This window comes from Poecilia reticulata, chromosome 2 (genome assembly GCF_904066995.2).
Source record: "Poecilia reticulata chromosome 2, P_reticulata-male-v2, whole genome shotgun sequence".
NCBI classification, from domain to species: domain Eukaryota; kingdom Metazoa; phylum Chordata; class Actinopteri; order Cyprinodontiformes; family Poeciliidae; genus Poecilia; species Poecilia reticulata.
This window is the reverse complement of record NC_088831.1, coordinates 45,235,474-45,247,400: the sequence shown is the minus strand read 5'-3', so window position 1 is coordinate 45,247,400 and position 11,927 is coordinate 45,235,474. Positions and strand designations below refer to the sequence as shown.

At 41.2% G+C, this 11,927-nt stretch overlaps 1 protein-coding gene across 1 annotated transcript in view; it reads right to left on the bottom strand.

The window, feature by feature from the left end:
• Positions 1-381: 381 nt before the first annotated feature.
• Positions 382-11,927, bottom strand: part of glsb (glutaminase b) — a 48,284-nt gene continuing 36,738 nt past the window's right edge. Inside the window, 3 exon segments of the mRNA XM_081604758.1 lie at positions 382-1,446; positions 1,516-1,579; positions 3,300-3,376. Of these exon segments, the coding sequence (XP_081460884.1) occupies positions 1,302-1,446; positions 1,516-1,579; positions 3,300-3,376 (286 nt within the window). The 3' untranslated portion in view covers positions 382-1,301.

Sequence of the window (11,927 nt, the reverse complement as noted above, 5' to 3'; positions counted from 1 at the left end):
ATAAAAACTACAACAGCTTGAAGATATATTTCTGCCAAAAAACTAAAAAGTTTTTAACTTAATCGATAAATTTTTTTCTAGAAAGAAAATCAGAAATTTTTTAAATTAAAAAACTTTCAAAATTTGAACGTTTTTGATTTCTGAAATTCCAAGTTTTTATCTTGAAAATATGAGATTGATTTAAAAACATGTTTTTTTCTAACTTTCAACTTTTGGAGCCTGAAATTTCCTTGTTTTTTTCTACAAAATTTCAACTTTTTGGCAGAAATTTCCAGATGTCGGCCCATGCAGATAGATTATAACTAGATTTCTTCTGACCCGTCATTAAAAATGACTGAAAAACAACAAAAAACTAGCGCCACCTTTGGTCTGGAGTCAGAATGCAACCAAAAAGAAAAAACTTTATTGTAAATTGAATAATTTACACAAACATGAGTCTCAAAGTCTCTGTGCATCGACGACGCCGTCGTCATAAAATACATTCAGGATACAATCATCTGACGTCAGAGGAGCCGCACGACGTCTGTGGCCGTCAGCCAATCAGAGAACAGATACCTGGAACAATTAACGCCAAGATTTCACACAAACTCACATAAGCAGAACCTGGTTTCTATGACAACGCAAAACTGCTGCAGTAGGTAGACAAAAGGAGTAAATGTCCACCAAAAAAATTAGAGATTTATCTCATAAACTTTCTAGAAAAGAATTCTGAGTCTGAAAAGTCAAAACATTTTCTAGAAAAAAAAAGAAAAATATTTACTCTCAAATTTAATTTTCTAGAAAAAACAGATTTCTGAAAATGTTTGACTTGGAAATTTTCAGAATGTCAAATTTTAAATTTTAGTTTTCTCAAGTTCAGAATTTTCTTTGTTTTTCTGCATTTCTGAGTGTCAAAATTTGAGATTTTATAAAACAACATCTTTCTTTCTAGCAAATTTCAGATTTTTCGAGCTCTGAAGTCTTCCTGTTTTTCAAGAAAATTTGAGATGAAATTTTCTGAGATTTTTTTCCAATATTTTTTGACTATTCAAACTCGTGTTTTTTTTTTTTCCCAGAAATGTTCTGAGATTAATCTCGAAGGTTTTTGGCTGAAATGTGCTCCTCCTTTTGTTTTCCATCTGGCCCTGATACTGTCGTAGGTTTCTGGTTCCCATCCCTGACTTGATATATTCATATAAATATGTGTAAATATACTGTAAACACTGGATTACAGACGCTGCATGAAGCTCACACACATCACATCAGGATACAGGCGGAAACACAAAGCAAAGCCACTGTTTTCTCCGGAGGATCCGGCGGTTCTACAGGAGGCTGTCCAGGTTCTTCTCATTGCTCGTCTTGTCAGAACCGTCGGCCGGGTTGTAGTTCTCCTGGTACTGCTGCAGGGCGGCGACCACGTCGTGATGGCCGAACTGCACGGCTTCATCCAGCGGCGTCTTGCCCCACCTGGTCGGAGGACAGGCTGGACTCAGAACCAGGCCGGACCGGATAATGGGCCTGCTGGGCGGGACTCACCTGTCTTTCGGGACCGGGTTCACCTTGCAGGCGTCCAGCAGGAAGCGGACCACGTCCAGGTGTCCTGAAGGCAGACAGAGACGCTAACTGGTTCTGCTGGGTAACTGAACCACAACATGGCTGACAGATTTATTTAGTTTCTGTTTCAAATATGTAAAATTCTGCCAAACTGGTGGAGTGATCATTCCTGTTTTACAATTTTCACTCCATGTCGTTTTTTATTTTTAAGTCAAATTTGAGGCATGATGGAGATACCTGAAAGTGACTCAGCAGGTTGTTACTAGGCAACCAAAGAGTGACCGAGTTGCTAGGTAACCAAAGAGCGGGTGAGTTGATGCCACCCAAATTAGCTTAGCTAGCCCGGCTAAAGCCTTTCCTCTGCCTACATCTCCCAGAATACTGTGCGGTCCTGGCTCGGACTCATAGACATAATATAAGAGTAGACCCCGCATTGGCTGCTCCGGCGCAGGAAATACGGCGGCCATCTTGGAGAGGTCGTCCCTCCTACTTTGCTCAATCAAAACAGCAGAAGATGCCTCAGCACTGAGGGATATTGTTGTTCTGATTGATGGATTATTGATGTGAGGCTCCACAGACAACATTTCACAAGAAAGATTGACATATTATTGTGTATATATTGTGATTATAATATTACTTTACTGTATTTATGTCCACCGGCTAATAGATACCAGCTAATATTAGCTACAGTGCTTGGTGTAATACGGGTTCAGCTGCTATGAAGGATAACTGAGATTCTGTAAATCTAAAATAATTAATTATTCTCTAACATTGACTTAGATTATCTGACACAAGAGCCTATATTAGAAATAAAACAATATAACACATATTATAAAACTTATATTATGTGTTATAACATTCACCAGCAAGGTTTACACAGGTGGTAAAGACTATTATTTATATGTAATTCTTTCACTAGTAAGATACATCCCAAATCTATAGTTTTTGTTTTGAAGGTTTCCTAAAGACACGATGTGAGGAAGAAGAGGGAGAATCTATAAAGAGAGACGGATTCACTGCAGCACGGATGAATCTCACATCGGAGTTTGGACTCAATCTCAGCTGCTGAATCTCTGAAGATAGAACTCATTGGCTGAAAAACAAAAAAATTTTAATTTATATTTGTGTCCGTCGGAATATATATATATATATATATATATATATATATATATATATATATATATATATATATATATATATATATATACATGTATATAGATACATACATACATGTATCCAATATATATTATTCAGTACTAATCATTATTTATTTGTGTTTGTATAGTTATATAAGTATGTATTGCTATTACTAAATAATTTATTAAATTATGAACAGCTGTGTGCTTTTTAATATGCTCATCATACATCTTTATCAGAATATTACATTCCTATTCTATTGTTATAGCCACTAAGCATATTTAAATATGCTGAACTATGTATTAAAACATACTTAAATAATACAATTGTGTATAAATGTAGCTTTGATAGATGATTGAATATGGTTTCCAGTAACAGAAAAGCGTGTTATGATCGATTAAATGCGCTGATACGTCATTGTGCTGCTAAACACATAACGCTGAGTGGAGTGGTGGACCGCTCCAAGATGGCCGCCCGCTCCAAGATGGCCGCCCTAAATCTCGTCAGCGACAATAGGGGAGAGCGGCCATGAGGCGTCTATCCTTATATTATGTCTATGGCTCGGACTTAAGTGAATGTTCTATCAGACATGATACTTTAGATTTGTGAAGGTTCTGGTTCCGGTTTACCTTCAGCTGCGGCGACATGGATCGCCGTCCTGGAGTCGTAGTCCCTCTGCTCCATGTCCATGGAGGACAGGGCGAACCTGAAACACACAAACCCACGCGCACGCGCCTTCAGCCGGGGTTCTGGTCCCGTCAGACCAGAACCAGAATCCGTCACAGGTCCGGGTTCTGAACTGAACCGTGTCGGCCGGATGTGTCCGATCAGAACCAGTTTGGACTGGAGGTCATCGTCCTCGCTGTTAAGTTTCCTCTACTTTGCTGTTTGAGGTGAAATTGGGTGACGTAGACCAGCAGGAACATCCCAGATCCACATAAAACTGGTTATCGGACATTTAAAACAAGATAATCTGAAATAAATCTTAAAAACTTTAATATAATCCTCATTGCTCTCAAAAGTTTATGTGAACTTCTGACTGGACCTGCAGCTTATCGTCCAATACTACTTAGCAAGCTCAGAGCTAAATAGCTAATATGCTAACGCACTTCCCGATAAACGGAAGTGAACTATCAAAATAAAAGCTGGGTCTTGACAAACTGCTGCTGGAGACACTGAGGCTGAGGCTTCACTGCTACCATAGATTCATTGATAAAAATCTGCATTGCATTTAAAACGGCTCATCCTTGTTCTAAATAAATGTAAATGTTGGACAGGAACAGACAGATAGAAGTGGTTTATAAAGATTTGACATGAAAAGATCCTGAGCAGGAGATTATTAAGAGGTCCCCAAAACCCACCTTTTATTTTGGTAGTCCACTTCTGCTTGTTGGCAAGTGAATTTGCATATTATCTAAATATTTATCTCTGGATTACCTAAATATTTAGCTTGCTTAACTATCCATCCATCCATTTTCTCACACCCTGTCCCTCAGTGGGGTCAGGAGGTGCTGGTGCCTCTCCAGCTAGCGTACCGGGCGAGAGGCGGGGTCACCCTGGACAGGTCACCTGGACAGGTCGCCAGTCTGTCGCAGGGCAACACAGAGACACACAACCATGCACACACACACTCACACCTCACACTCACATCCAAAGGCCTTCAGAGTGAAATACGTTAAAGGTGTGCTATGATTGGCTTGGGCTGCAGGGAAACACGGCTGTCGAATCTGATCGAAGCGAGATGAAAATGAACTGTGGAGAAGTTGCACGTGTAACAGGTTTCACCTGTTACACACGCAAACCTGAAATCTGCTGATAATAAACTGACGCATTGGGAGGGAGAGAGGTTCCGATAAGTCAGTGGGATTTCTCTCAAAAGGCCAATTAAAGACGCTGCCGGCTTTGATTTCTAGCACTTTCATCAAAGTTTCCCATCTGCTTGCTCAGCATCAGGAACAGATGTCAGGAACCGAGAGGCTGAAGATGTGACCGTGGGTTCAGTTCGGCTTCAGTGGCAGTCATTTAAGGTTCTGAGTCTCTTCACTCTGTATAAGTTTACAGACTAACTGAGCAGCAGTTCAGATTGTTGGTGAGGGAAAATATGTCAAACTTGAGATGTCTCTGCTGGATCTGTTGAACGTTCTCAAGAAAGATCAAGTCATTTTTTCTCTGAGGCAACAGCAGACTCTTTATATTGAAAGTGAAATCAAAAGGGGTTTTCATAAACACCACTAAGGAGTGAACGTGTCATATAACATCTTTATTGTGCGCCAGAATCTGACCTATAAAACTGACAGCCACTCGAGTAAAAAGTGGCACAAAAAGTGGGTATGCACTGCATTCAATGCATAAGGGCCCTGAACAAGAGGTATTGCCAGAATTAATAATAAAATAATAAGGACTTTGTGGCATTCTCATTTAGTGAATTAAAGTAGTTGTGCTACCACTCCTACGCCACTAGAGGCAGTAGCAGGCCCAAAAAGGTGCATCTAAGGAGCAGATTAAGAAGTACACAGAACGCTATGGAACTTGTTAAAAACTGTGTGTTGAAGTAAATAAGACAGAAGTTCAAATACATGCTGAGAGTGAAACTCCTTAAAGATGAAGCTATATCCCAGATTTCAAAAGAAAATAAAAACGGTGGGTAACTATGGCAACCAGTGACAGTTTAATAGCCCGCCTACTCTTTCTGCAGTCAGGTGGCGCACGCATCCGTCGTGTTAATAAAAAACTCTGCCAGATAAGCCCACTCTGAATATCAAACACCACTGTGACATCACAATATAACTCCAAAGGCAGAATTCTGACATCACCAGGGTTTATATAAGCTTGTCACATCCATCTACCTTCATCGCGACCTCTTAGCAGCCGTTGTCGATAGTTTTTTGTGAGAAGTTACTTAGCAGTACATAGTAGGATTTTCAACATTGAAATCTACTGAGTTTCTAGACAAGTCATCTATCTTAGAACCACAAGCAACAGTTAAAATGGAGTCCAACCAGCGTACAATTGAAGAAGTTGCATCCGATAACATCGTCGAGAGAAAAGTACAGCCACCCAAACCACCCAAACGCAAGAAGAAGAAGATTCCATTTGCAGTCTGGTGGGCACTGCATGGATCTGAGGAGGAGCTGAAGATGTCAACTGAAAACATGGGACATCAGGACTCCTCATTGGTGACTGATAATGGATCGAGTGCCAACGCACTGCAAAAGGTGGATCAAAAAGGGGATGGACAACCACCTCAGAGAGAGTCCAACGAGAGCAACCAGGTAAATGCGAACACTGGCCAGGATTCACTGGCCAGTGTAGACGAGTCCATCGCTGGAATGCAGGAGAAAGTCGACACCACAGAGAAAGAACAGGCCGTCGCTGAACTAAGAACTTCAGGTGAAAGTACTGGAACGGAAGACGATTCCTCTACAGTTACCGAACAGGAATCGATCTCCGAGACACCAGAGACACCAGAGAAGGAAGAGTCCTCTAAGTCCAGCACTGGAAACGTTATCGATCAGGACTCTTCTCTCCCTGAAGAAGGTGATAAGGAGGATTCCCTTAAGACGGAGATTTGCAAAGAGGAAATTGTTAGTTTTACATCAGAGTCTGTGACCGAAGAGAAATCCGTCACAGAAACACCAAAGAAAGTAGACCAAAAAGCGGAAAAACGATCAAAGACTAGGCGCAATAAGAAGACACCGCTATTGTGGAAAACTTTCCCCGAGACTGATGCCTGCATAGATCTTGCATTTTTTTGTGAAAACAGTGACATCAACGGTTCACTGTCTGAAAATCTAAGTCACCAGGCAGGTTTGCCCAGAAGCGACAAAAAGTCATTGTGGAAAATGCTCCCAAAGTCTGAGCCTTGCATAGATGTCAGTTTTTTTGCTCAGACTATTGAGACCCACACTGTGATTCCTGCAACAGAGCCGGTCAGCAAAGAGGAACTTGTTAGTTTTACATCAGAGTCGGTGACCGAAGAGAAATCAGTCACAGAAACACCAAAGAAAGTCGACCAAAAAGCGGAAAAACGATCAAAGACTAGGCGCAATAAGAAGACACCGCTATTGTGGAAAACTTTCCCTGAGACTGATGCCTGCATAGATCTTGCATTTTTTTGTGAAAACGGTGACATCAACGGTTCTCTGTCTGAAAATCTAAGTCACCAGAAAGGTTTGCCCAGAAGCGACAAAAAGTCATTGTGGAAAATGCTCCCAAAGTCTGAACCTAGCATAGATGTCAGTTTTTTTGCTCAGACTATTGAGACCCACACTGTGATTCCTGCAACAGAGCCGGTCAGCAAAGAGGAACTTGTTAGTTTTACATCAGATTCGGTGACCGAAGAGAAATCAGTCACAGAAACACCAAAGAAAGTCGACCAAAAAGAGGAAAAACGGTCAAAGACTAAGCGTAACAAGACGAAAATGATTCCCTTTCACATTTGGTTGGAGAAACAGGCCGCCACTGAACTAAGAACTTCAGGTGAAAGTATTGGAACAGAAGACGATTCCTCTACAGTTACCGAACAGGAATCGATCTCCGAGACACCAGAGACACCAGAGAAGGAAGAGTCCTCTAAGTCCAGCACTGAAAACGTTATCGATCAGGACTCTTCTCTCCCTGAAGAAGGTGTTCAGGAGGATTCCCTTAAAACGGAGATTTGCAAAGAGGAACATGTTAGTTTTACATCAGAGTCGGTGACCGAAGAGAAATCCGTCACAGAAACACCAAAGAAAGTCGACCAGAAAGGTGAAAAACGGTCAAAGACTAGGCGCAATAAGAAGACACCGCTATTGTGGAAAACTTTCCCTGAGACTGATGCCTGCATAGATCTTGCATTTTTTTGTGAAAACAGTGACATCAACGGTTCACTGTCTGAAAATCTAAGTCACCAGGAAGGTTTGCCCAGAAGCGACAAAAAGTCATTGTGGAAAATGCTCCCAAAGTCTGAACCTAGCATAGATGTCAGTTTTTTTGCTCAGACTATTGAGACCCACACTGTGATTCCTGCAACAGAGCCGGTCAGCAAAGAGGAACTTGTTAGTTTTACATCAGAGTCGGTGACCGAAGAGAAATCCGTCACAGAAACACCAAAGAAAGTCGACCAAAAAGGGGAAAAACGATCAAAGACTAGGCGCAATAAGACGAAAATGATTCCCTTTCACATTTGGTTGGAGAAACAGGCCGCCACTGAACTAAGAACTTCAGGTGAAAGTATTGGAACAGAAGACGATTCCTCTACAGTTACCGAACAGGAATCAATCTCCGAGACACCAGAGACACCAGAGACACCAGACAAGGAAGAGTTCTCTAACTCCAGCACTAAAAACGTTATCGATCAGGACTCTTCTCTGGCTGAAGAAGGTGATCAGGAGGATTCCCTTAAGACGGAGATTTGCAAAGAGGAACATGTTAGTTTTACATCAGAGTCGGTGACCGAAGAGAAATCCGTCACAGAAACACCAAAGAAAGTCGACCAGAAAGGGGAAAAACGTTCAAAGACTAAGCGCAACAAGACGAAAATGATTCCCTTTCACATTTGGTTGGAGAAACAGGCCGCCACTGAACTAAGAACTTCAGGTGAAAGTATTGAAACAGAAGACGATTCCTCTACAGTTACCGAACAGGAATCGATCTCCGAGACACCAGAGACACCAGAGAAGGAAGAGTTCTCTAAGTCCAACACTGAAAAAGTTATCAATCAGGACTCTTCTCTGGCTGAAGAAGGTGATCAGGAGGATTCCCTTAAGCCGGAGATTTGCAAAGAGGAAATTGTTAGTTTTATATCAGAGTCGGTGACCGAAGAGAAATCAGTCACAGAAACACCAAAGAAAGTCGACCAAAAAGCGGAAAAACGATCAAAGACTAGGCACAATAAGAAGACACCGCTATTGTGGAAAACTTTCCCTGAGACTGATGCCTGCATAGATCTTGCATTTTTTTGTGAAAACAGTGACATCAACGGTTCACTGTCTGAAAATCTAAGTCACCAGGAAGGTTTGCCCAGAAGCGACAAAAAGTCATTGTGGAAAATGCTCCCAAAGTCTGAACCTAGCATAGATGTCAGTTTTTTTGCTCAGACTATTGAGACCCACACTGTGATTCCTGCAACAGAGCCGGTCAGCAAAGAGGAACTTGTTAGTTTTACATCAGAGTCGGTGACCGAAGAGAAATCCGTCACAGAAACACCAAAGAAAGTCGACCAAAAAGGGGAAAAACGGTCAAAGACTAAGCGTAACAAGACGAAAATGATTCCCTTTCACATTTGGTTGGAGAAACAGGCCGCCACTGAACTAAGAACTTCAGGTGAAAGTATTGGAACAGAAGACGATTCCTCTACAGTTACCGAACAGGAATCGATCTCCGAGACACCAGAGACACCAGAGACACCAGACAAGGAAGAGTTCTCTAACTCCAGCACTGAAAACGTTATCGATCAGGACTCTTCTCTGGCTGAAGAAGGTGATCAGGAGGATTCCCTTAAGACGGAGATTTGCAAAGAGGAACACGTTAGTTTTACATCAGAGTCGGTGACCGAAGAGAAATCCGTCACAGAAACACCAAAGAAAGTCGACCAGAAAGGGGAAAAACGTTCAAAGACTAAGCGCAACAAGACGAAAATGATTCCCTTTCACATTTGGTTGGAGAAACAGGCCGCCACTGAACTAAGAACTTCAGGTGAAAGTATTGAAACAGAAGACGATTCCTCTACAGTTACCGAACAGGAATTGATCTCAGAGACACCAGAGACACCAGAGAAGGAAGAGTTCTCTAAGTCCAGCACTGGAAACGTTATCGATCAGGACTCTTCTCTCCCTGAAGAAGGTGATCAGGAGGATTCCCTTAAGCCGGAGATTTGCAAAGAGGAAATTGTTAGTTTTACATCAGAGTCGGTGACCGAAGAGAAATCAGTCATAGAAACACCAAAGAAAGTCGACCAAAAAGCGGAAAAACGATCAAAGACTAGGCGCAACAAGACGAAAATGATTCCCTTTCACATTTGGTTGGAGAAACAGGCCGCCACTGAACTAATAACTTCAGGTGAAAGTATTGAAACGGAAGACGATTCCTCTACAGTTACCGAACAGGAATCGATCTCTGTACTGAACGAGACACCAGACAAGGAAGAGTTCTCTAAGTCCAGCACTAAAAACGTTATCGATCAGGACTCTTCTCTGGCTGAAGAAGGTGATCAGGAGGATTCCCTTAAAACGGAGATTTGCAAAGAAGAAATTGTTAGTTTTATATCAGAACCGGTGACGGGAGAACTGGAGAGCCTCTGTGAGGAAAACATTTCTGGTGACAAAATTGAAAAAGCAATTTCAGTACCGGAAATAGTTGGAGAGCAGACAGAGAGCACCGACAATAAAATTCACACCAATAAAACAACCATCATTGAAGTAAAGCAGGTGATAGAAGAAGAAACGGTCATAGCACAACAGAATGGAGACCATCAGGCTGAGAAAAAACGTTCAAAGAAATCGAATCGTAAGATGAAGAGAAAGGCAGCAACTAGAGAGGCATCTGACCTAGAGAGCCTCTGTAAGGAAAACACTGAAAAAGAAGTTTCAGTGCTGAAAATAGTTGGAGACCAGGCAGAGAGTATCGAAAACGAGATTCTCACAAGTGAATCTGCCATCGGTCAAGTACAGCAGGTGATAGATGAACAAACGGTCTCCATGACACAGCAAAATGGAGAAAAACAGGATGAGAAAAAACTTTCAAAGAAATCTAAACGCAGGATCAGAAAGGCAGCAAGGAGAGAAGCATCTGAGCTGAAAGCTGTCAATGATAACATTTCTGGTGACACTGAAAGAGACATTTCAGTACCGGAAATGGTTGGAGACCAAAGAGAGATCATCGAAAACGAGATTCTCACAAGTGAAACAGCCATCGGTGAAATTCTGCAGGTGATAGATGAAGAAACGGTCTCCATGGCACAACAGAATGGAGACCATCAGGACGAGAAAAGCTGTTCAGAGGAATCTAATCGTACGATCGAGAGAAAGGCAGCAACGAGAAAGGCATCTGAGAAACGAAAGAGGCATCTATATATATATATATATATGGAAAACATTTCTGGAGCGAACATAGAGAAAGAAGTTTCTACTGTAGAAACAACTGAGGATCAAACAGCCTTGGTTGAAACTGAGATTCTTACAATAGAAACAGAAATCTCTAAAGAACAGCAGGTCGCTGAAGAAAATACTGAACCGGAAACTTCTGTAAACCCGATTGAGGAGGAGGAGGAGTGTGGTCCAATGGAAGATCAGACAACATCGCTTCCACAAACAAATGTAACATTGAACAAAGATAAAGTCCAAACACCACCTCAGGAATTAGAGCCGCAAGCAGCTGGTGAATCAGCTGAGGAGAAGAATATTTCTGAAGGAGAAGAGAACCCCAAGAAAAAGAAATCGCTGTGGAAGCGAATCAAAAAGGCTCTGACTCCACCTCCTCTACGCCTGTTCAGAAACAGATGCAAAGTCCATCCAGCTTAGACATCAACTGATGTCTAAAGTAGATTTAAAAGGGGGCGGGGCCACGTGTGTTGTGGTGATTGGCGGTAATGTGACAAAAAGCTACTGTGATTTTTAATTGGACATTTTAATATTGAAAAGACAGGACTGCACGGTGGGACATGTCTCGCCGTGCAGGTGTGGGTTCACTCCGGGGACTCCGGCTTCCCCCACGTTCAACCACATCAGTAGTCATCTTCATCCATTGTGAGATGTTTCATTCTAATTCAAAACAGAAAACCACATTAATTAATTAGAGGGAGATTTAGAGAAAGAAAATGAAAACAACGTGGAACAAAGAGAGAATTTTAGAGTCTGAACCGATACAAACTGGGAAAGATTTAGAAAACTGTCTTTCTGGGGAATCAATCAATCAATCAATCAATCAATCAATCAATCAATCAATCAATCAATCAATCAATCAATCAATCAATCAATCAATCAATCAATCAATCAATCAATCAATCAATCAATCAATCAATCAATCAATCAATCAATCAATCAATCAATCAATCAATCAAATTTTATTTGTATAGCACATTTCAGCAGCAAGACATTTCAAGATTTTTTACATCATTAAAATAAAAACAGTCATGTGGCATTGAATAAACAACCGAAAACAACAAAAAACATATATATATGTATATAAATACATATATATATGTAAATGTGTATATATATCTGCTTCTCTCTATAAATATATATAAATCTATATATAGATATGTATATCTATATATTGAT